The sequence below is a fragment of the Trichoderma aggressivum genome (genome assembly GCF_033847375.1).
Source record: "Trichoderma aggressivum f. europaeum strain CBS 100526 chromosome Unknown scaffold_001, whole genome shotgun sequence".
Lineage (NCBI taxonomy): Eukaryota > Fungi > Ascomycota > Sordariomycetes > Hypocreales > Hypocreaceae > Trichoderma > Trichoderma aggressivum.
Genome location: NW_026946367.1, coordinates 322,466 through 346,425, shown reverse-complemented (window position 1 = coordinate 346,425; position 23,960 = coordinate 322,466). Strand labels below are relative to the sequence as shown.

The 23,960-nt window shown below is 48.1% G+C and overlaps 7 protein-coding genes across 7 annotated transcripts; 4 read left to right on the top strand and 3 right to left on the bottom strand.

Moving 5' to 3' along the window:
- Positions 1-268: 268 nt before the first annotated feature.
- Positions 269-1,450, top strand: Triagg1_18 (uncharacterized protein; the record flags this gene model as incomplete). The annotated part of the gene is made up of 1 exon (XM_062895177.1): positions 269-1,450. The coding sequence occupies one exon, from the start codon at positions 269-271 to the stop codon at positions 1,448-1,450; it is 1,182 nt and encodes a 393-aa protein (XP_062760368.1).
- Positions 1,451-1,917: 467 nt separating this feature from the next.
- On the top strand, positions 1,918-3,802 carry Triagg1_17 (transcriptional regulator family: Fungal Specific TF; the record flags this gene model as incomplete). Its single annotated transcript, XM_062895166.1, has 6 exons — positions 1,918-2,033; positions 2,111-2,872; positions 2,928-3,024; positions 3,084-3,325; positions 3,384-3,697; positions 3,750-3,802. The coding sequence occupies 6 exons, from the start codon at positions 1,918-1,920 to the stop codon at positions 3,800-3,802; spliced, it is 1,584 nt and encodes a 527-aa protein (XP_062760367.1).
- An 82-nt stretch (positions 3,803-3,884) lies between these two features.
- Positions 3,885-5,064, bottom strand: Triagg1_16 (uncharacterized protein; the record flags this gene model as incomplete). Its single annotated transcript, XM_062895155.1, has 2 exons — positions 3,885-4,408; positions 4,467-5,064. The coding sequence occupies 2 exons, from the start codon at positions 5,062-5,064 to the stop codon at positions 3,885-3,887; spliced, it is 1,122 nt and encodes a 373-aa protein (XP_062760366.1).
- A 4,292-nt stretch (positions 5,065-9,356) lies between these two features.
- Triagg1_15 (uncharacterized protein) lies at positions 9,357-9,924 on the top strand (the record flags this gene model as incomplete). Its single annotated transcript, XM_062895144.1, has 4 exons — positions 9,357-9,447; positions 9,498-9,578; positions 9,643-9,805; positions 9,861-9,924. 4 exons carry the CDS (start codon positions 9,357-9,359, stop codon positions 9,922-9,924), a joined length of 399 nt encoding a protein of 132 aa, XP_062760365.1.
- A 217-nt stretch (positions 9,925-10,141) lies between these two features.
- On the bottom strand, positions 10,142-16,528 carry Triagg1_14 (uncharacterized protein; the record flags this gene model as incomplete). The annotated part of the gene is made up of 2 exons (XM_062895128.1): positions 10,142-14,681; positions 14,775-16,528. 2 exons carry the CDS (start codon positions 16,526-16,528, stop codon positions 10,142-10,144), a joined length of 6,294 nt encoding a protein of 2,097 aa, XP_062760364.1.
- A 1,503-nt stretch (positions 16,529-18,031) lies between these two features.
- Triagg1_12 (uncharacterized protein) lies at positions 18,032-19,131 on the top strand (the record flags this gene model as incomplete). Its single annotated transcript, XM_062895018.1, has 2 exons — positions 18,032-18,149; positions 18,200-19,131. 2 exons carry the CDS (start codon positions 18,032-18,034, stop codon positions 19,129-19,131), a joined length of 1,050 nt encoding a protein of 349 aa, XP_062760362.1.
- A 1,039-nt stretch (positions 19,132-20,170) lies between these two features.
- On the bottom strand, positions 20,171-22,314 carry Triagg1_11 (uncharacterized protein; the record flags this gene model as incomplete). Its single annotated transcript, XM_062894907.1, has 3 exons — positions 20,171-21,459; positions 21,536-21,699; positions 21,764-22,314. 3 exons carry the CDS (start codon positions 22,312-22,314, stop codon positions 20,171-20,173), a joined length of 2,004 nt encoding a protein of 667 aa, XP_062760361.1.
- Positions 22,315-23,960: the final 1,646 nt, after the last annotated feature.

Sequence of the window (23,960 nt, the reverse complement as noted above, 5' to 3'; positions counted from 1 at the left end):
GATACGCGGAAGATTGTTGTTCGGGTTCTATTTAAACTCTTCCGAAACATGCATCTCAACTGGCAACACAATACCCCGCGCTGCAGTCGGCTACTTCTGTATGCGAATCAACTGCGGAAGAAAGAACAAGCGTGCGTACGCATGCTGATCAGTTGTTGCGTGATGCAATCTCTCTTCTTTGTATTTCTTTCATTTCTTCCACCTCTCATATCCATCGTTTTACCCAGATTTATTTTCCCATTATTTTCTCTACTTCCACTCTTGTTCTATGAAGTCTTTGGCTACTCTGCTATCGCGTCGCCCTCCTCCTCCACCACCACCCCCAGCAGCAAAGATGCCGGCCCGCCAGTCTCTCAAAATCGCCGTCATTCCTGGCGATGGCATCGGAAAAGAGGTGATGGAATTTGGCGTCATGTGTCTGGAAAGCATCGCTTCAATCTACAAGATCCAGCTGGAGTTTGAACATTTCGACTTTGCGAGCTGCGACTATTACAAGGAGCATGGCGCAATGATGCCTCCCGACTGGAAGGAGAAGCTTCTTCCGTTTGACGCCATCTACTTTGGAGCCGTGGGTATGCCAGATCTCGTTCCGGACGACGTATCCCTATGGGGTAGCTTGATTAAGTTTCGCCGCGAATTTGATCAGTATATCAACCTCCGCCCTTGTCGCCTAATGCCTGGTGTGCCGAGTCCATTGGCCAACCGCAAGCCGGGCGATATCGACTTTTGGATCGTGCGGGAGAACACCGAGGGAGAGTACAGCAGCATTGGAGGAAAGATGTTTGAGGGGACGGACCGTGAGATTGTGATTCAGGAAACGGTCATGACGAGGACGGGAGTAGATCGCGTACTCAAATATGCCTTTGATCTTGCGCTGAGCCGACCGCGGAAGCTGTTGACCAGCGCAACGAAGAGTAACGGCATCAGCATCACAATGCCTTACTGGGATTCCAGGGTTCAGGAGATGTCTACCAAGTATCCAGACGTCTCCGTCGAAAAATACCACATCGACATCCTGACAGCTCATTTCGTCCAACGGCCCAAGAAATTCGACGTGGTGGTCGGCAGCAACCTGTTTGGAGATATTCTGTCAGATCTCGGCCCAGCATGCACTGGCACCATTGGCATTGCCCCGTCAGCTAACATCAACCCCGAGGGCAAGTTCCCAAGCCTATTCGAACCGGTCCACGGAAGCGCTCCGGATATTGCGGGACAAGGCATTGCGAATCCGGTGGGCATGATTTGGGCTGGTCAGATGTTGCTGCACCATTTTGAACATCGCGAGGCGGCGGATGCATTGCTGAAAGCGATAGAGAACGTCATGGCTCGTGCTGAAACAGAGGTTGTTACGCCCGATATGGGTGGCAAGGGAACAACGAAAAAGTTTGGAGAGGCCATTAAGGATGAGATTTGGCGGGTAGCAATAAAGACTGGGAAGTGGAAACCTTGAACATTGTTGAGACTCAATGTTCGATATGAGTGTGTCCTACATACAATGTCTAGTGTATAGAGAGTTCTCTTTCAGGATTAGAAATACAGGTACAGGTAACACGCGCGCATATCAACAATCTATTGCTGTATTACGTGAAACGGTGTAAATGTCTATCGAATATGTAGCTCAGACTCTAGGCTAGATCGAGGCCATGCAGAACAATGCCAATACTAGCATCTTGCATCTCATCAGATTTGGATCGCAGCCTCATCTCACTACCTCGGCTCTCCGTATTATTCTCTCAAACCGACCATTTGTCAGCATCGAAACCCTTCACCCAAACCGGGCCACCCGCACTTGAGCGGTGATATCTGCCTGCATCTGTCCGCAATATGCCGCAGATCAACTAGCAAACTCGCCTTGCAAACGCCCGACCACTGCCATTGCGCGCCGAGAACGCTTATAGCGTGTGTCCCTATTCCACCATGGAGCGGCGTTATGAGGCTCTGGCAACGACGCCGGCGCCATTCGCCTGTTTGGCATGCCGGGACTCCAAGCGGCGATGCGACCGCGCCATTCCTCAGTGCAAAGGCTGTCTCCAGTGAGGGCTCTCCTCATCTGATTACATTGACATGCGCTCTTCCAGTGCCTATTTACTAATCGGCGACCCCCTTACAGGAAGCGGATCGTGTGCGACTATCCCTACCGTCGTAAGAAGCGAGAGCGAAAGTCGCCAACCACCACCAATGCAGTCATCTCTCCCACCTCTGGCTTACTTACAGATCAGGCTTCAGCCACAGCCGAGCCCTCGCAAGCAAGCCCGGACTATGACAACTTCCATCTTGTGCCCTCTCATTCTGCTGGGGTCAACTTTCTCACTGAGCGCTTCCTTGATCCCGAAGCTTTCAACAGTGCTCAGCTCAAGGTACCGGAGCCGGATATTGACTACCTAATTACGAAAGATGTATCGGACTTGGTCGGCGACGTCGCAAATATCAAGGCGATATCTGATCAATTCTTTTCCTCTGTTCAAGAATGGATGCCAATCGTATCGAAAACCCAGTTCCTGGCCAACCTGGTTAGCTGGTTGACCCATAAGCGCGCCGAGCTCTTCTTTCTCATCCTCGCCATGAAATTGTCCTGCGAGCAAGTTTCGGGACCGAGAACGCCGCTTTACCAAATCACAAAGTACTTGCAGTTTCGAATTGAGCATTCGGGAGCTTTGTCTCTCCAGGTGATTCAGGCCTCGGTTCTCATAGCCATTTATGAGATGGGACATGGCGTTTATCCATCGGCATTCTTATCTATTTCTGAGTGTGCTCGTTATGCTACCGCCTTGGGGATTGACAAGTCGATTTTATGCCGCGAGTTGAACGGAGTCTCGAGGAACGAATTGGAGGAACGCCGTCGAGTGTGGTGGGCGATTCTTGTTTTAGATAGGTACGGTTCCCTTTGTCTTTTCCTCACGACATGTTGATACTAACTATCGTGTCAGATTCCTAAACTTGTCGGACCCAAGTCGCCATCTAGTAACGCCTGACCCAATCTTGGAGAATATCCTCCCCGTTGACGATGCCAATTTCAATAATGGGGTGAGTAACACTACGATAAACAATGTACTCATAGATCTAAGCTAATATAAAATATCTAGACCTGCCGGCCTGAGGATGCATACACACTCGGCTCCGCCAGCGCACTTGATCTGGGCCGATTTGCCCGTTTCGCACAAGCTGCCCATCTAATCGGCCAGGTCCTACGACACGTTGCCGAAGGATTCAGTGAGAGCGAGACAGCACAGCTGAGACGCACCATATTTTCTCTGGTCAGCGTTTCAAAGCTAGAAGCGCACTTGAGGCAACTAGAGTTCTGTGCCCAAACAGCTGTGTGCTATTGGTACGTGTACTTGAACGGATCCATCCATCCTACCTACATAGTTACTAATGGCTACAAGTGGAATACTCCTGCTGGACTGTTCTCAGTCAAAGAATAAGAGCGGAGCAGACACATCTGGTATATCACTTGACCAGCTATCTACGGAAAGCAACCTGATTTCTCAAACGGCTTTGCAGATGTCCATGTACATCGCACAGCAGCCCTTTAAGAAAATACACGACTTTGCATCCCCATTCCTCTTGCATATGCTTTACAAGGTGGCGCTGATTTATTTGCGCGCTTCAAGATCTACTCCTGGTGATACTGTTGCTGATAAGTTGCATGTTATCAAGCATGGGATGGAGATTCTCGGACGCCGATGGCAGATTGGTCGTACGTATTGCTACAGACTTTTCATTTAAGCATGTTCTAACCTGTTTTGTAGAGTCGTATCTTTCTTTGCTATCGCGGCACGAAATCATGCAAGCAATGCAGTAGATGCAAGTGCCACGAGGGCTTTCATTTGCCAAAAATGCCATCGACTATGAACTACAGTAGACTTCTTTGGTGTGCATCTACCTTACATGTATCCAGCATCCTTTGAGATCCTGTCCAAAAGTTTATGCAGCTTGACGGCCTTTTCAAAATCGGAATAGCAGTCCTTTTTGAGCGCGTATGCCTCGAATAATCTTGCAGTATTCACTCCAGGCGGAGCAACATCCTTGATATGGCTGGGCTCATCTTGCTCCCAGTCAATTGTTTTTACTTCTCCGTCTTTTCCAATAAGACGCAGAGTCCTGGCATTGGACCCCGTCTGATATCCTCTGCCCTTAGTTGCGAGCTCTATCTCTCCTTCAATGCCGGAAATGAGCCAGCGTAGACCTCCATCAATCGGTCGTGGAGGTGTGCGCGTGGAGATACTCACAACAGCGCCACTTTCCAACGTGCCTTGGACGAAGATGTGATCGGGTGAGGTTCTTTTCTTCTCGGGATTGACGACTTCTCCGGTCTTGCTGCTGATGAGCTTTACGATTGGCTGCTGGACGGCGAAAGTTGATTTGACACTGGCAAAATCACCGAGCACATGGACAAAGCCACTTAAGACTTATTGCAGGTGCAAGTCAGTTTCGAGACCATCATCGCGTATGAAAAGAGTACTCACAATGGGCAAAATTGATGTGGTATTCGTCCCCACCACTCTCAAAATCCAGGTAAAACTCAGCTTCTGCCGTCCATGTCTGGATCGATCCATTGGGAGGCGCAATCTGGACGTCGGAACTGGTTACTCTGCCGATTGCTCCACTCTCAATCAACTCTTTGGCTTTTGCAAGCCATGGGTCTGTGCAGAACTGTGTCCCGACTATGGTCTTCAAATTGGACTCTTTGGCCAGTTGAAGCATCTCCTCGGCTTGTGCGGTGCTGGTACCCAAGGGCCATTCCACAAAGACTTGCTTCTTGGCCAATAGGGCAGGCTTAGCAGCAAGCAAATGCCTCGAAACCACAATGGCCACATCGATGAGATCGACATGGGGATCATTGGCTAGGTCTTCGACGCTGCCGTATGCCTTGACAGATGAAGGCAGCTTGTGATATTCGATTGAACGACGAGCTGATTCAACTGACGAATTGCATATGGCAACGATTTCGTAATGAGGGGAGGGACGGAGGGAGGCCAGGTGAGCGGAAACGCCCCATTTACCTTGGCCGACACCGGCTGGTTCAGTGCTGAGTCCAACGAGACCGACACGGATGGGAGACATTGTGAATGCAGTTGTCGAACGAACTTGAGGAGATGTGATTGAGGAGGAGAGAGGAGAGAAGATGGGAAAGCTGGATGCTCCGTCATTTATACTTGGATGTAACTAGCATTTGACGTACAATCGGGGCCGAATCGGCCGGAAAGTGACTGAAATATGCTGTAAAATATGAATATTTAGTGAATACAATGTGTTTTATAGGCTTCAATAAGAGTCGTCGAGATATATCTTCAGGGACGCATCTTACAACAGCACCAATACAATTGCTTAGAGTTCCGGGACCCGCTCCAACTCCGACCAAGACTGCAAGATCGCACCGAAACTCCGGCCGCTAACACGTTTAGATCCACTTGAACCCCGTCGTTGTGGTGGTATTTTATATAAACATCGCTGGATTCACATATCAAAGATGGAGTTTATGCTGGGCGTATTGAATCCGATCGTATTCTAAAAGCTGTTCATATCCGGGATCGGATTTCGTGTTGCAGCAAGTGATTCTCGTGGCCCGCATTTGCCAAGTCGTACATTGCGCGGTAAGGAGTAAAAGCTTTGACTAAACTAAGACAGCAGATGCTGTGATACTGCCAGAGATTGGAACTGATATAGGCCGAACCCATTCACATACGTAAGATGTACACTTGATGACTCTATCAGGAAAATATGCTCTCCAGGTGATCATTGATGGCTATGATACCCTGTAACACCTATTTAGCTTGGCAATCCTACGCTGAAGAGCGAGCTAAAGTACATATCAGGAGTTGTACTCGAACTATGTATTCAAAGCTGCGACTGTGAGTTTAAACTAGTTGATTCACAGCTCAAGGAACGTGGCATTGTCCAAAACGATGAATGAGCCTCCTTTCACCAGAACAGATGCGCTTGATGATAGCCGTCTTGACGAATCTCGCGAACGGATCCCCAACGCAGAGTAATCCGCCTCAACGCAGACCCCGCAGCACGAGTATGGCCTCATTGACTATATTCCTGGAGAACCAGCGATACCGTTAGCTGGGATTGAAGGCTTTTTGCACAATGAGCTTGCTACACCGATCTTGGACGAGCTTTACAACGTGCTGCATATATTCGCAAGAAAGCTCAGTAGCAACATCGATGCGCTCCATGTGCAAAATTTCAAGGGCAGAAGGATTGTACCGGTTGAGGATCCCCGGTTTCATCTCGTACGACAAGAAAAGAGTGTTTTCATAAAGCCAATCCCAGTTTGCTTACTCAACTATGACTTTTGGACGCGACATCTGGCATCGGATTTGCACACTTCAAGGGTAGTGTTGTCTGAGTCGGATTCTTATCGGGCAATGGCTTTGGGATTCTTGAGATCATATTCTCATCTCATTCAGCATCAATCAGATCTTCGAATCGCAAGAGACCATGGTCTCATCCCGGAAGACATCACCTGGCCTAGATGGTCCACGTTTATTCGCGGGTTTCGCCTTTTACGTGATGAAAATGTAGCAAAACGGTATCACTATGGTCAGGTTCGCCTTACGCGCTTGAACTGGGCCATTTTCATCTTTCGGCCCAAGAGCGCAGGCAACAAGTCACGATTTTACCACGAGTCCCCATGGTCGGCATTGGCCTTCGTTCAGAATGCCGCGGTACCGCTGGCGTTCATATTTGCTAGTGTCTCTCTCATTCTCTCTTCGATGCAAGTGATGCTCTCTGTGCCCGATGATTCGCTGCTGTCTGGGGGAATTGGTGAAGACGGGCTTCGGGCGGTGCAGCGGATCTTTTGGTGGTTTTCGATCTTGACATTACTTTTTGCGGCCTTGTCCTCGGCATTACTAGTCTTTATTCCTGTTATCATTATTATATACCAGGTATCTTGGGGGATCATGAAGTATCGAGGGAAGTAGAGTTGGCAGGGCAATTGTGATTGGTGACGGAATGCAAATGTGAGATAGAGATGGGAATAAACAACTAAGGCAGCTAATATATATTATGCCTAACATGCTGGCAGGGATTGGGTAGGAAAAAGACGGGATCGACCCAACACAAGCAACATCCCCTATTTTCAACAGCTATAGCTATCGCCATGAGTGCAACAAACACGATGAGCCGTGAAAAGTCCGATGAGAGGCGCGATTCTAGCTCTAAAGGCTTCAACAACCTGGTCTTCGTCAGAGATATCCGCCGTCATAGGCCTCTCGGTCCGTCAGGTGAACCGGATTTACAGCCGGTGCCTCAAATATGGCTTCGACCCATCAGTCCGGCTGTTACAAATAAGCAATTCCTTTGTGTCTGACCGGCCGAGGAGTGGAAGGCCCCAAAAAACGGACTGAAGAAGTTGAATAAGCTGTTGCCGAAAACTTCAAGCGCGATAGTCGCAACGGGGAAAAGTCATGTGCTGACATAGTTGCCGAGATAACTCAAGCAGGCCATCCTGTATCATCTACGACGGTGTGGAAGGTGTTGAAAGATACAGGTCTTAGGAAATCAGGCCGGTTAAAAAGCGCAGCACGAGGACGAAGATGAAGAACAGCGCGGCTGAATCAGTGCCTAGTCCATACGTAGTGGCCCTTGAAAGATTGGAAGAAGGTGATTAGGTCTAAAGAGCCAGCGGTTATTCTACTGCGCCGCGGCGGCAGCAATCGTACCAAGTTTCAAGGTGACAAAAGGTTCGAGGCTCTATTCCAGAGCGATGAAGATGTCCTTTAGACTTATACTCCGGAGTTGTTTTTCACACAACCAGAAAGTCCCTTGTTATCGCTGGAAGACAGAGACGGCCCGAGGGAAGAAAGCGATCTCGAGGCAAATGGGAGGAATGAATCGGCCGCTACAGATCATTCTTGACTCTATGAATGAAGCTATGCAAGAGCACATGAATTTTTCCTGATTAACCCGTGGTCAGGATGCCTTATTTGGATCTTCAAAAATATTTGTATTTACCTATTGAAGGTGGTCGTATAGTTCGTTTGGCCTACGTTATGAGTGAATTCAGTCTCTCGGCTCCTTGCATTTCAACTGTTGATTCACGTAAATGTTCCACCACCACCGCAGAGCCCTTTGGCTCAAAGAGAATACTCTAGGTCCAAGATAGTCACACCGCTCATTGCCACCGTGGAGATACTAGTCTCCTGATGGATCATAAAAGTGGTCGCAAAGCCGGCCGGAAGTCATCACGTCCATACCTTCTCACCGAATGCATCGGCACAACACGCAGGTGTCAGCCGGTGGCACAACATTGATGCATGTCTTTCATCCCAAGAGGAGGTGGCAAATACAGAATTACGTTGGAAATATTAGTACGGTGCCTGACAATGTTTCAGAGCAATCTAATTATTACAAATGGCATGTATCACTTGTGAGATTTGCGATGACCCAACCCGTTTTCACAATAGCGTGGTGTTTTTTGATGTTCCGCTTTAGGACATTAACATATGTTAATGTAAACTTGATGTAGGTCATCTCTCCCTGCTGGATTGCTAAAAATTTGTTTACGGATTCCGTGTTTGCTCCTTGTGCCGCGGGGAAGTGTTACAGAGAACCCGTCTTGTCAATGACGGCTGCAAGGTGACTGCAGCTTAGTGTTACGTGAGTGAGTTGTGTGTGTACTCACTGTCAGCTCGCCACATGTTGAGACTTGATTGTGACGTGCATATGCGCGGGATAGTGGAATACGAGCTCCATTGCGGCGGTTCTCGTTGATAGTACCAGCCTCCCGCCATCATCTCTACAACAAGACTTCCGCCAGCCACGATCATGGCTTACTGTTGTCGGCCATTGTGTAAGCTGATATGAGGCATCTTCTCGAAGGCCTAATACTCGTCAGTTGTTGTTGATAGCGGTTTCTAAACAATCCCACCGTGAATCCTCCCTCCTCCTGGCCGCCGACTTCCGAGACATCTGTCGGTGAAATAGTTCAGTCAACGTATGTCTTATGCTGATTATGAAGTAGTATTGGCAGAGGGGGTCTCCGCCTTCTTGTAACATCAAGAAGCAGCAAGGGCAGACGAACATGAAAACCACGATGAATGCCAAGTATGCAAATGTGATAGGTCTGAAGACCTCTGATCGGACATGTACGCCTGCAAGCCACCGAATCATACGAGACAAACGGGGCCTTGTTAAGCATATTGTGATGTAGCCGGTGGAACAAATGATGTAATTGTATATAACGTAATTTCACTCGATGTCACAAACCCGTATAACGGAAAAGCTATAAGTTGAGATATCTATCCCCCAAGTCTTCAATCCGATCCTCATCTCACTCCATTCACTCAACCCATAATCAACCAGATCAGTTTGCTCATATCTATCTTTACTCAACTCTTTCCATAATGAAGCCTCTTTCATTCTTCACTGTGCTTCTAGCTGCCTCGGGAGTCAATGCCAAGGTGACCAATCTTCCGAAGAAAGAAGTGAAATGCAGTAAGACTTCCAAACACACAAGTGAAAATAACATTATCTTATTTTTTCAGGTGGTGTCAGCCGCGCATTCCAGGTTTCGGATGTTGAGAAAGCTGGAGAAGCCGCTATTAAACACAAGAATAGTCCTATTGGTGAGTGGAAGCCCAAATATTTGTGCCTCGGCGATGATTTAAACCACTAACATTGATTCCAAAGGGGCTCGCCTATACCCTCATAGATACTATTTTGATCGTCCTGACTGCCCCGGTGATCTCTGGGGGTTCCCGCTCAGTTGGACGATTGAATACACGGGAGGAGACCCTGGACTCGTTAGGGGTATTTTCACCTTCACAGAGGTCGGAGGTGTTTTGGAGGCGAGGTAAGCTCAAACACACTCATAGTTGAAATTACGTGAATACTGCTAACGTTCAAAGATACTGCGGTACTTACGCCCACAAGACGAAGCCTGGCGACAACAACTTTTACATCTGCACCTGAGCCAGCCAGCTCCTTACGGGCTTGCATAGAAGTATTAATATCTGCAATGCCGCCTTACTGCATATGATTGCATAGCACCAATTCACTTTTTTAAATCTCTTGTCAATTCCGTGACCTTGTTTTGTAGTGAAAATATAGAGCGCCTCTATGTAACGAATGATTGGATTCCTGATGTACACCCATCTTCGTGCTCAATATTTCACAGATATTGCCTTCCTTATTCCTTCTTTTCAAACAACTCCAAAACATCCCTGTTTCCACGCGCAGCAGCCACATCAATCGCCGTCTGCTGAGCCTCATCCTCCATCATGGGATCGAGCCCTAGATCCCTAAGCTCCTGAAATCGTTCGACATCCCCAGCCGCAGCGGCATGTAAGAGACCTCGTCCTCGGTTATCCCTAACAAAGAAGTCGCCACCTATGGTTTCCAGCATTGGCTTGACAAGTTCTGGTGAAGGTTTGATTTCATGGCTGGAATACAGCCACCTCTCAAACTTTGGCAAACTATAGAATGAAAACAATGCCGTCTCCCCACGGTTGTTGCGAGCATTTATATCAACACCGCGACCGACCAAGGTGTGAAAGAAGGTGCGTAGACTCACATGAGAAATACCCGCTCCTAGTATATGCAGCAGAGTTTCTCCCTTCTTGTTGACAACTGTAGGATCTGCTCCCGCTGCCAACAGCACCTCTAATTCCTCGGCAGTCTCCCGACGGTTGGCACGCCTCACGGCATAGTGAAACGGAGTATCGCCATTTCTGTCCGCCTGGTTCATTAAACCGGGGGCCTTTTCAAGAACGTAGGCCAGGGATTTCTGGTACAAGGTAGAATAATAAAGGCGCTCTTCAGCAGCAAGCATATAATGAATGACGTTTCGGCCAAAGTGATCTGTCGCCTCCAATTCTGCACCGAGAGACAAAAGTTGCTGAAATGAGGTAACTCGCTCCTCCGGCGCAATCACGTCGTTATTCGCGTCTGATCCGATGATATGATCGGGGCCACCACCATCATCATAGCCACCGGCATTATCGCAGATCGCATGGAGGAGGGTGCGGCCTTTGGCGTCTCGATGGTTGACGTCGAGATTTGGAATTTGAAGAAACGGATCTGCAAGTATATCCGAACCAAGTACGTAATGTAATAAGGTGCATTCCCTATAGCCTTTAGGCACATCGATAGTGGTGATTTGTGTTTCTGCGAGATTGGAATCGTCCTCGGCCTTTTTGTCTCTCTTGAGGAATTTTGCAAACGGATCAGCTCCATGCTGAATGAGTATCTTAATGATCTTCGTTCTCATGGCGAGGTCCTGATGAAAGTTGTGCGACTGACACCAATCCAAGCTCAAATGCCTGGCGGCAAAATGCAGTGGGAATTCTTTATGTGGCTCCTCATATGTACCCATCTTCTTTCTTCTCCTCACGTCTGACTCATCGACCGGCGCGTCTCCCACAACATTTATGTCTATACCGCTAGACAAGAGCGCTTGAAGAACTTCAGCATTACTGGAGTCAATGGCGCCAAAAATCGAGTCCAGCGTGACGGTTGCTCCATGCTTGATGAGAAGATGGACCATATCGACGTTATGCTGTGCGCATGCAAGACAGCTCTGGCCCTGGCCGTCAACCGCATTGACATCTGCTCCTCTTTCGATTAGTATCTTGGCTGCTTCCCAGTTAAAGGGTCCTGGATAATTGCCGTCTCCTTGGAGAGCCATATGGAGTGGCGTCTGCCCCTTTGCATTACGCATGTGAATGTCCGCGCCGGCATCAAGCAGATAAGGCAATGCCTGGCAGACTTGCCACCAGGTATTGCCTCGTGCGACCCCAAAGAGAGCGGATTCCATATCAGTGCCAGTCTCGTTGACGTTGACCGCAAACTTCTCAACAAGCAATCGAACCATATCCATGTTTGGCAACTCTCTCTGAACGGCGGCAAGAAGAAATGGCGTAAAAGGAGCTGCAGTGCCATCTCTCTTTGAGAAGAACAAGCCTGGCTTTGTTTTGTCGCCAAAAGCATGCCATTCTCCTTTCTCTAACTGTGCCTCCGTCTCAATGGATGCTATCTTGTCAACAAGCGACGTGAAGCCAAGCTGTATAAGATGTAACAAGGTGGCGTTCTCGTTTGGCTTGTCCTCGGAATCTCGAGTAAATTTGGGAAGAAATGTTGCTCCTAGCCGAACAAGTTCTTCTAGAAGATGATATTCTCTCCGAATCAAAAACCGCGTGACAAAGTTTAATGGCACGGATTGACCCTCGTCTCCGGGATGAATAAGGCGTGACGATGTCAGGGTCTCAACCGCAGCTTCTTGCTCATGGCGACGTGCAACTTGAGAGAACTTTGTGAGCTTATCCATCCCTTCTGTGGCGTCCGTACCGAGAGCGCGCATTAAACAGGAAGCAGTATAATTCCTTTGTTTCGCGACGGCTGTGTTGATGACGCCTTCTTCCCGCCTCCCAGGGCGATTTACTCGCAAAGAAATATCGGCTCCATGCTCGACAAGCATATCAACAATCTCATCAAGCCGTGCTGTGTCGCCTATACCTATACCCGGAACTGTACTGTGGCTCTGGCAAGATCCATCGGGACGGAATGAATCACGAAGGTGTAGAGGTGCCCTGTCTGAATATTCGCCACCATCTTGTTGCGCATGAGGATGCTTCCATAGTATGCACTCTTCTTCAAATTCAAGACAGCCTCGGAAGATGTCGTTGAGTTTAGCATCTGCTCCAGCTTCCAGCAGCAGAGACACTGTTTCAGGTCTTCCGGACCTACAGGCGTAGTAAAGAGGTGTATTGGAGACCAGGCCAGTTTTTACTTTCGCATCCACGCCCATTACTTTTCCTGACTGGGTGTTGTTAGTATCTGGTAGGTCCTGCTGTTGTTTCCTCAGTGCGTCTAACAGTAGGCCGACATTGTTGCTGTCTCTGCACCGGGCAGCAAGATGAAGAGGAGTCAGCCTTTCATGAGTATAAACCAGAGGATTTGCGCCAGCATCAATCAGCTTTTTGGCATACAGCCCTTGGCAACACACAGCTATGTGGAGAGGAGTGATTCCATCATTATCGGGGCCATTGATATTATTTGTTCGGGAAATGACGAGATCAATGGGCATGGTTTTTCCTGGCGGCATGTGAAGCCAACGATCATGGGCTGCGCATAAGAAGTGCAGTGGTGTGCGACCGGCATGGTTCTTCTGCTCCAAGTCTAAGCCCATACCGAGAAGCTTCTCCCAGAGTTCTAATAATGGCGGGCCATGATAAGAGCTGTGGTTTACACCCAACATGGCAAGTGTATGAAGGAGGTTATTTCCGTTATAGTCAACAGCCTTCACGTCGAGGTTTACACTAAGCAGGAATTCAAGCCTCGTCATGGGATTATCGGCCCCGGATCTCGACTCATAGGCATTGGGGCACTTCATGGCGTAGTGCAGAGCTGTTTCGCCACGGAAATTGCGTTGGAATGGTGAAACTCCTCGATCGATAAAATATTTAATATCTTTGTGTGGGTCCTTCTCGTTCATAAACAAGAAAAGGGGGAGTGATCGAAAGATTGGATTGTTTCCATGCGTGTCCACCGCGTTGATATCGGCACCCGCCTCGAGAAGGATGTCTAGAATATCTGTCCGATCCCCGCTGGACTTGTTCCAAATTAGTATTGCAGTCACACCGTCGTGATTTCGTGCGTTGGGATCGACTCCTCCAGCGAGTACGGCCTTGACCAGTTCTGCGGTTAGTTTAGGTTGCTGCATAAGGGCATGCAATGGAGTGTTGCCCATGTTATCGACTGCATTGCAGTTTGGTCCATACTCCAAGAATCTTAGAGTTGTTGGTTCATCACCATTGTGGATAAGACAGTGAAGAATTGTTTGCCCGTATTCATTTGTAGCATTGATATCAGCATGCCCTTGCTCAACAAGAAGTTCTATAGACGGTATCCAGGGTGCCGATCCTGAACGCATAACGTGAAGGGGAGTTGCGCCAGTGATATCGGTGGCATTTGCATCAAGCCCTGCTTCTAACAGCAACTTGATGAGGACTGGACAATGAGCGGCGGTATGTAATGCTGTTTCACCCAACGGTGTCCGGTAATGAATGTCAACTCCGGCCTCGACCAGAAGCGAGAATATAACTTGCAGTTTGTCGTTATAATATTCACTGCCGGTTTGATTACATAGAGCAAAGAAGCAGGTCAGTCTGGCGGGTTCATCTTGCGTATATGTCCATCGCCAAGCCGCATCCTCACCGGCATCGCATATAATATTAACATCCGCTCCAGCCTTCAATAGCATTGCCACCATGTCTTCATCAACTGCCTCGCAAGCTCTGTAAAGCATCGTCTGGCCGTTAACGGTTTTGTTGATATCCACGCCCGGTTGCTGAAGCAGCAAGTCAACGCATTTCGATGATTTCGATTTGGCTGCCCACGCCAAGGCACGGTGCATCAAATCCAAATCGTCTCTTATAAAGGGGAGAAATGCTTTCAGTGCCTTCATATTGCCATTACAGGCATACTCGACCGGTGTGTCGCCAATCGATGACCGGGAACGGCTACGCCTATCCCAAGGATTATCAAGAGTCTTTTTCGTTGAAGGACTGACCCCGGCCTTCAGTAGTGTTTCTATGGCTGCAGGGTGGTCGTGGCTAGCCGCTTCATGAAGAGGCCTGCGGCCAGAATAACTGTCAGGTCGATCTGGATCTGCACCGTTTTCTATCAATATCGAAATAATTTCCGCATGTCCCCCGGAAGCGGCCCACCAACTAGACGTTGTGTTGATGTTAGTAATGTGATTCTAGAAAACTCATCACTATTTCAATAGTAGTCAGTTTGCAGGAGAGAGAGCTATAGCTTACAGAGGTGTTTTATCGTAGATGTCCGGCACATTTATGTCGAAGCTTCCCAGTAATTCTTTCACGTATGATGCCAGGCCTGTTTTGGCCGCGAGATGAAGCTGTGTGACATTTCTAGCGCCCATGCTGTGTTCTGGCCACCTCATCTTGAGCCATGCCCTCATATTGTTATCGAGTCCAAATAGTTCGTTAAGCTTTGCGTTGATCTCTTTCTGATCCTGGCCGGCAGCTTCGGATTTTGCAATATGCTGGTGCCAATTACTGGCTGCATACTCAAAGAATGGGTACTGAAGCCTGATTTCGACTTCCATCTCCTCTACTTTGCGCCTCATCTCGAAATAGCCACCGCCGCGTCCCCATTGGTCGTGTGGCATCTCGGCAATTTCTTCATCCGTCTCAAGGACGACGGAATTCAAGCACCCAGAATTCAAGTACAGAATACACTGCAAGGCAAGTTGAGCGTGCGTTGGGCCCATCTGCAGGACAGGATACCCAATGTGTTGGCCCTCGCCCGGTCGTGTAGTACCCTTAAGGTATTCAGTGAAAGAGTGGTGTATTACCGAAACTGTTTCATCAGGTAATATTTCCAGCAATGGGCCACATGCAGCTCTGATGAGTCCCTTGGTAGCTTTTATATCCCACTTGGAATCGTTAAACATGCTGATCCTGATCATTTCTGCTAGCTCAAGCAGTCTCAAAGGACGAGTAGCATGAGTGACAGATTGCAAAATGAGGTGCTGAATATTATCCGGCACACCAGATCTTTTTGCATGCTCTCTCAATAGGTCGGTATATAAGGCGTTTAAATCTGTTGGGAGCTTCAGGAGAACTGCATTGATGTCGACGTTTGGCTCGAGAAACGCATCCATGGCTAGTTTGGCGTAGAGAAACAAGCCATTCGCACGGCCCGGGACCGCATCCGCAATCGTTTTCCAATCGCTCTCTGGGATGCTGGATCTTGATAGAGCGAAATGGACATAGGTTGAAATGTCCATATCAACCAAGGTTTCCTGCAAACGGATGTGCAGGCAACGGGCCTTTCTTAGTGGCACTTCTACACTTGACACTGGACGGCTGGTGATCAAGAACTTGACCGTCTTTGGTCGCCATTGGCTAATGTCTCCAAGTGTCCTGAGGAACCTCTCATTGCCACGATCCATCTCATCAAGTGCGTCAGCGACGCAGAAGACTTTTCCAGGAAGACTGACAAAGGCTAGGCGCAAGTGATTCCACATAGTTTCCGGAGATATGCTGTCAAGAGATCGATTCTCCTGTACATACTCCTTCAGTTGCTTCTGTAAAGGTGGGCTATAACTCAAGATTTGGTCCATCCAATCACGTAGTAAAGCTCGAGGCTCATGATTGGCGTCAATAATTTGGCGGAAAAAGAAGTACAACACCGGACAGCCTGGATTCGACTTGGCAATATCATTGATTAGATTGGCCGCCATTACTGACTTTCCAGATCCCGGGATGCCCTTGATCCAGAGCATTCCATGCTCGTCGCTTGTCATCCATTCTTTATATTGATCACTCGAGGTGAGCCAGTGTCCTGTGCCGGCAACGTGAGACGACAAGTGCCTCCGGTATTCTCCCCCAGCGATGTCGTATGCTGTTGGCTGCAACCAAGCTCGAATTTTCTCGATGACCTCTGGAAGCTCGGGAAGCAACTGCGCCGGATTGTAATCACTGATATCATCTCGGCCAATAAAGACAGCGTCAGTGTCTTCTTCGCTGGCCTGGCTCCCTGATCCCATGATGTTGGTTTATAGTTGTGGAGGTTGTGAACTGAGGGCTACCGCGGCAATTAAACCATGCGATCCACTCAGTCTCGCGAGGAGGGAGTTGGATTGTAGAAGTAGTTGGGTTTGAGTCGAGTTTGTATTCTCCAGGTTGAAATCGCACGTCCATTGCCGTGTCTCTAGTATTATATGGTTCACCTTGGGGGCTTGGTTGACCGCTAAACGCGAGATCGACAAGGCAGATAAACTGATGTTTTGCTGCCTGATGCAAATATGTAAGCGCTAAAGGTTTGTCGATTGGACGCAATGATCTGCCTAATGCTTAGCTTATGACTTCAGGGCTGTGTTTAATTATAGACGTGCATCGAGAAAATAGCTACGGAGTAATCTACGACAAATATATTGTTGACCCCGCCGATTGTATAACTTCAATGCTTTTTATGCTCATCAACCGATGGCAGTGAAATGAACGTGCCATGATGGTCGATGTGCTATTCATTTCTGTCAATGCATAATGGGAATAAACGGCGATTCAATGGACACTACTTCGACTCATAGTATCATGCTCCCAAGGTTGCCTTGAGCAGATGCCATTTTTTTCTCACCTAGGTGCCTAGCCAGTCTTGTCGCTGCGCCCAGCCCGGGGCGTCACATTGAGTAATGCTTGGTCATAGCTAGTAAGTGTGATTTGGATAGAAAACGAGGATGTCGAAGAGATTGAAGAAATCAGGAGATCTCTTATGGGGGTTAAACGAGTAGTTAAGAAGAAATTGAGTGTTGATATGGACAATCAAGTTGCTTTAGAGCGATCGTGGCAGACGAGATTTTGGCTGATGGTCAGAAAACCGGAGGCTGGACGCCCATGTAGCTCTCCATTAGCTCTCCATCCATCCGGTGCGGAGTAAGAACACCACACGGAGTTGCGGATTAATGGTCCTACAAATCATTGATATATTCTCCGGACCCAGCGCGGGGGTTTGTGCCAGCGATCGATTGCTTACAGTGCAAGCTTAGTAAATAGTCGACGCATTGGAGATTGCATCACGGAGCCTAAGAAGGGCATCGTTTGACAAGTAGAGTTGCTTTGAAATCATGGGCTTGGAAAATAGCGTACTAAGACTAAGTTAGGTTACCTGAGACTGGGATCCTGGCGGAATTGTGTTGCAAATGGTATGAGATTCGGAATTGTATATTAATCTGAATACTATCCTGATTATTAAATTGTCGTCCAGCAACATGATGGGCTGAAATGCAAGTCACTATTCTTTCAGTAATGACATCGATGGCTTGCTAAACTAGGTATGGAAATATAAAAATGATTCCAACTCCCAGTTCGTGATTAATGAACACACAAATAAACTGCTATCAAAATAGGGAACTGACAACTACCTAGCCATAGAGGTGGTAGTATAAACATCTCTCAATCCCCAACCAAAGTCTAGAATATCCAATCTGTCATTGGAGCACCAAACTCTGTCACATCATTAACACAAAACGTGCAATTCTACAACCACAGCCATGGCGGAACAAAAAGCGGTGGTGATTACAGGGCGTGGCCAGCGACTTGCCTTGCAAACCAGACCTGTGCCGACCCCTGGGCCCAATGAAGTCTTGGTGAAGGTCAACATCGTAGGATGTTCGTGTGATGATGCTCCAGAGTTTGACTAGCACGACTGACCAAAATAGTAAACCCCCACGACCAGTATGTTCGTGATTTGGGGTACTTCATTGGCGATAATATGCCCTCACCATTTGGAATTGATCTCGTTGGCGTTGTACATGCTCTTGGCAAAGATGTCAACAAGTTTAAGGTTGGCGATCTGGTGTTCGGTAATGGAGATCCATTCAAGGGAGATTACATGGGCACCCAAGAGTACGCACTCATGGATGTCAGCTTCATGGGTCGCGTTCCCTCCTCAATCACACAGGACGAGGCCGCGACATTACCATTGAACGCACTCACCATGTACATTGCTCTGTTTCACCCATCTACTCATGCCATCCCTTCTCCTTTGACGCCAGAAGGACAGTACTTCGATTACAAGAACACACCTCTAGTTATCGTTGGAGGTGGTTCCAACTGCGGGAAATTTGCCATTCAAATTGCTAAATGGGCCGGGTTAGGTACCATAGTCGCAATCGCGGGCAAGACTAAATCCGACCTTCTTCTCGAACTCGGAGCCACCCATGTCATTGACAGAACACTGAGCGACGGCGACATTGAAGCTCAAGTACGAGGCATTGTGGGAGATAACCTTTTGCACGTATGCACCGCAGTTCAGGCGCCAGACTTGACCCTAGGGGCCAACCTTCTGTCAAATAGCAAGAAGGGAATACTGGTTCCTTTAACGGCTGGCGAAGTTGATGACACTAGACTCAACAAGCAGGCAAGATACGAGTTGCGACGTTTCCTCTGCCGCCCACATGAAGACGATAGACGAGAGCTCTCAACGATCTTTTGGAAGTCTTTCCCAGATCTTGTTGAGAAGGGGATTTTTAAGCCGACTCCATTTCAGGTTGTCAAGGGGTTAGATGCCGACAAGATTAACGGCATTATTGACGATTATGGGGCAGGAAAGAATCCAACAAGACCGAATGTACACGTTGGCGATATCTAGATAGATAGCTACATAAAGATACTGAAAGGAGTACATCAGTCCCAGCGCCGCAATAGTATGGATACTCCGTTCTAGCCAAGCTTACTGTTCGGATCACTTGTATTATCACGCAAGGCCTTCACTTCGCTTCTGGCAAAGGAACTTATTGTATTAATTGAGACCATCTTTGTTCCTTTCTAGCATGAGGCCTTGACTGACAATTATGCTACATAGTCATTGACGATTCCCTGCATCCAAATGCGGACAAGATCTTTGAAGTAGCAGCCTATAGCCTCGGCGAGGTCCTTGGTATGACCAACGTCGTATTTGCGAAGAAGCCTTTGGAGAAAACGTTAATCCGCTCGATTGGCCGTGGGATAACTCCATGATACGAACAAATGAATCAGTTGTGGATTCCCGAGAATGGAATCGAGGGAGTGTTAGACCAACACGGAAATATTTACTCCGGGGATGGTGTAGGGTATATTGAACTTGAGTCACAGGAACCAGAGGCTCAAAGTACCGACGACGTCATCTTCGGTCTCAGTGTTCAAAAAGTGCCTGTGCGCATGATCTATAGGTAGCTTAAATTATCTACTCAAGCTTGGAAAGCGAATCATTGGACTTGCATGTAGATATGTTCGTGGTAAAGGTCGTCACCAAGGGCAAAAGTACACAAGTATTAAGCAAGCAAAATTGGATGTATTAAAGTGCTAAACCAAATATTACCATCTGTCAAATACGCGGCCACTTGCTTTAATCAATCTTGTAGGCCAATCATCTTGTAGACCAATCCAATAAACACTGTCGCTTTCATTATACCAGCATAAACCCGTCTTACCCGTCTTCCCATTCCATTCCCAATGTTTAATCCCAGTCCAAACCCCATCTTTCGAATCAATCTCCAAGATTTCCATCTGATATCCCAGTCCAAACCCCATCTTTCCAACAGGCAATCTTGTATACCAGATATCCCAGTCCAAACCCCATCTTTCGAATCAATCTCCAAAATTTCCATCTTGTTGCATATGTAGGTCCATAGATTGAACCAACTTCGCTTCTAACAAGTCCCAGGTGGACCACCAAAATAAATATCCATATCGCAAGTAGTCATTACTTCTTGTATCCGCTTCGTACATTCATGATCATCCCCAAATATGGTTTGAGATTTTAGGAGAGCTTGGTTCATCCAACCACCGCTTCGTTTACAGAAACCCTTTTCATGGAGTTCAGATGCCGTCGACATGAGGAAATCGCACACCGCAAGGCCGTAGCCAGTGCCAACATCCATGAGTTCATCAAAGACGATATGCTCTAATGTGGTGCTTAATACTCTCAAGCATGCATTTGGATCGTTTGCATCGGCATATGTAAAAGCAAGACGCCGAGCCAGTGTGAGCGTTGAGGGCTCCAATGGGCACTGGGATTCATTGTTCCCATTCAAGAACGGATTCAAGAGCCGCTCTGCCTCCTTGAGAGTGTTTATAGCCCTCGCATATTGAGCACTCGTAACTAATGCTGCCGCCAAAATGCATCCAGAGTGGATGGCTTGATTCTCAAGCGTCGGTTGGCCATCGCACTTCTGTACATAACGAGGGAGTAGATCTTGGAGTAGCTGATGGTTCTTGGAATCGGTTGAAAGGCGTTCCAAAATAGTTGACATGGCCGCGAGCTTCTCGGGTTCGCTCGATGCTATGAGGTCCTCAATCATCTCATTCGACCCAGCACAAGGCCCAGAAGGGTCAGAAGGGCTTTGCAGGAGGAAATGACCCGCCTCTGGAGCTTGATGATGTTTCAAGAGTTGAATTGTAAGCATGTTTGCCTCTTTGTCCCTTCGTGTTTGGCGAAGGATGCCTATAGTACTGATCAAATGGGTTATAGTCCCGGCGTGGCAAGACTTGGTGTCATCACAGTGCTCTTTGGTCATCCAGTCAAGAATGCAATGGGCATCATTGACACGCCCTGTTTTGACGTAGAAAGTGGCCAGAAAATAGCCAATCTCTAGCGTTTTGCTGTGGGTTGGAGACCAGTGGTGTCTGTAGTAGGAAAATGCAGCTCTGAAGGCTGATCCCGCCTCTTCGTGATTACAGGTACCTTCCCCGATCGCTTTCACAGCTTCTTGAACGCGGGAATAGAGCTCTTCTGGAGTAGCATTGGTGCGACAAAAGCCTTCGTCCAGGAACTTGCGCAAGTCCTGGGTGCACGTATCGGCAGTGGCTGCACCGGCCATATCCAGATCACCATCAGTGCCCTGCAAGTTCTCGAAGACGCTCTCGGCGGCGGTAACGATAACGCCGGAAGATGGTGGTGTTGGTGTCCGGTAGGTGAATTCGTCATGTATAGAAGAGCCTTTTACATGTCGTTAGATTGCGCAGTGCTTGGCTGTATTGCAGCCTAGTGTAAATGTATAGGATAGCCGACTTACCCTCCTGTATAAACGAGTCTTCAGCGGAATGTCTGCTCTGCAGCTTCTTTATCCGCTCGACGGGCTGCCTCTGCTCGGCAATGTCGAGCATACTCGCAGCTATGACTCTTGGCGGATTCTTGGACCACTTCCATTTTTTGAACCTGTATTTATACATCTTCTCTCTAGGGGGTCGGTTAGATTACCGTATTCTCTGTTGGATACTAAGAACAGCTGTCTGACACTTACGTTGCTTGAAACTGGTAGTTTGCTTGCATTAGGTCCATAGTTGCCGATAAAGCACAGTCTTGTTCTATATAGTAAGAATAGATGTTGGCTTTGTGATGCTCCCAAAGTTGAGGATCCAGCGGCCGTGCACGGGACCTGCGTTGGCCGGGAGGCTGCCCGTTGGCGGTTGCAGGTGTGTTGGCGAGAACATGGGACGGCGTATCCTGGGCTCCATCAACGGCCGTAGAAAGAACATCGGGAGAAGCATAGGCCGCATCCCCAGCGGGTTGGTTGTCGAATAGACCATCGACTTCATTAAGAGATCCTGCCATCTCAGCTTGGTGAGCCGGGTGGGGAGGTGGTGCCCAGTTGTTTGGGGCAAGGGGCTCATTGCCGGATATAGGGTATTGGTGTTGCCCATTAGCAGGAGACATTATGATATCGTCTTCAGCAAGAGATGGCGTGAGGAACAGGCCCATATCCCCGCTGGTCTGCAACACAATATTATTGGACTCATGGTCATTGTTAGAGCTATGATGGCTATACTGCCCAGTCATGGCGTAATTATCCATGGTGCTGGGTGATGAATAATGGGAGAGATTTAGAAGTTCTAATCTAACATTAAGGAATCATAATTTATAACGAGCCCTGCGTGGCAGCCAGACTATACTCGTACGCAGCCCGGCGCTGACTTGAGGAGCAGGCCGGGCAAGCTCATACTTTCTTTGTTCTTTGTCTTCATAGAAATAGGTAACCTGACCGTCGGCCGCAATTGACGACTTGACGAGCACGCCAGGGCGCTAGGGCCAGCAAACGAACAAAGGAAAATCAACAAGACAGGGATGACAGTGGCCGTGGACCCAAAGGTCCAGTCAATCGCTGGGCAGTGGAGAAACCATCACTTGGCATCGACGAGTCGTCACGCCCCGAAGTACGGATGGCCCCTTGCACAGCTATGTAGGCAGCTTCGATTTCTCGCTTAAGTATATGGAACTAACAAGTCCAGCCTTGGGTATGGCGTGAATATGTTCCTGTACTTGTGCGCTTTACTAAAGTGCCAATGGAATTAGGGGAGAGAGGGGGGGGGGGGGGGGGGGGGGGGTGCTTGGCCCATTCACTAAGGGGACGTTATTTGAAAGGCTTATAATTGGATTTTTTTGGGCATTTGCGAAATAAATGTCAATTGAAGCTAACGAAGAGAATAACCATAAAGTGTTTGACTTTGGGCTCAAGAATAAGGTATAGGAATCCCGTAATAAAATGACAGCAAAAGTATATATGTACTCAAGAAACCTGAAAATCATATTGAATTTTTTCTATATACCTTCGTTTGGGAAAAAGAAAAGGGGAATCTAGTGAGAATTTCTGGGTTCCCTTTGTTTTGCCTAAAAAGGTTGTGCGTCTCTCTCTTTGTTGCTTTGTTGAGAGAGTGGCTGAGTACATGTAACCTGAACTGTGGCAAGGCCGCTTGGGTTTCTACATAATATACTAAAGGGTATTGCAGTACCTTAGTAACCAGGGAAGTATGAGGACTGTCTTCTCTATGCCTAGAATTTGTGTCACAGTAAAGCAGTGACGTACCTTGTGTGCTACCTTCCATAGCAGTCCAAAGGGGTTCTTGGGGTGCGGAATCGCAGACTCGGGGCACTGACGTTGGCACCTGAACAGGTGTTTTCCTCACCTCTTTTGTAAAATATGCGTAGACGTAAGTACATATACCCAATACCTACTGGATGTCTACGTCTAAATAGGTCAGGTAACTACCTAAGGTAGTATTATGAAAAGTACTAGGTACCTTATTACTAGGTGTATTAAGTAGCCTCGGAAGTTGGGAGAGGTATTGCGCAGTTGGTCCAGAAACAGCCCAGCGCAGCCCGTACAGAAACCGTCCACTGGGTTGTACTACGTGGGCGGCCGCCGGAAGTATGAAAGAAGTGGAAGTCATGAAAACAGGAGCCGGGACACAGTCTCTCACCCGTACATGTCCATAGTATCTAGTACTAGATACTCCACACACACACACACACACACACACTCTCTCTCTCTCTCTCTCTCTCTCTCTCTCTCTCTCTTTCTCTCTCTCTCTCTCTCTCTCTCTCTCTTTGTCCTCTGCGTCGTACCACAGGAAGCAGTCCCCCCCCCTCTCCCCTTTCCCCTTTCCCTTTCATCACCTGGTGTTGCCATGATGCAAGATCCCGATAGAATGTCAAGTCTGTGC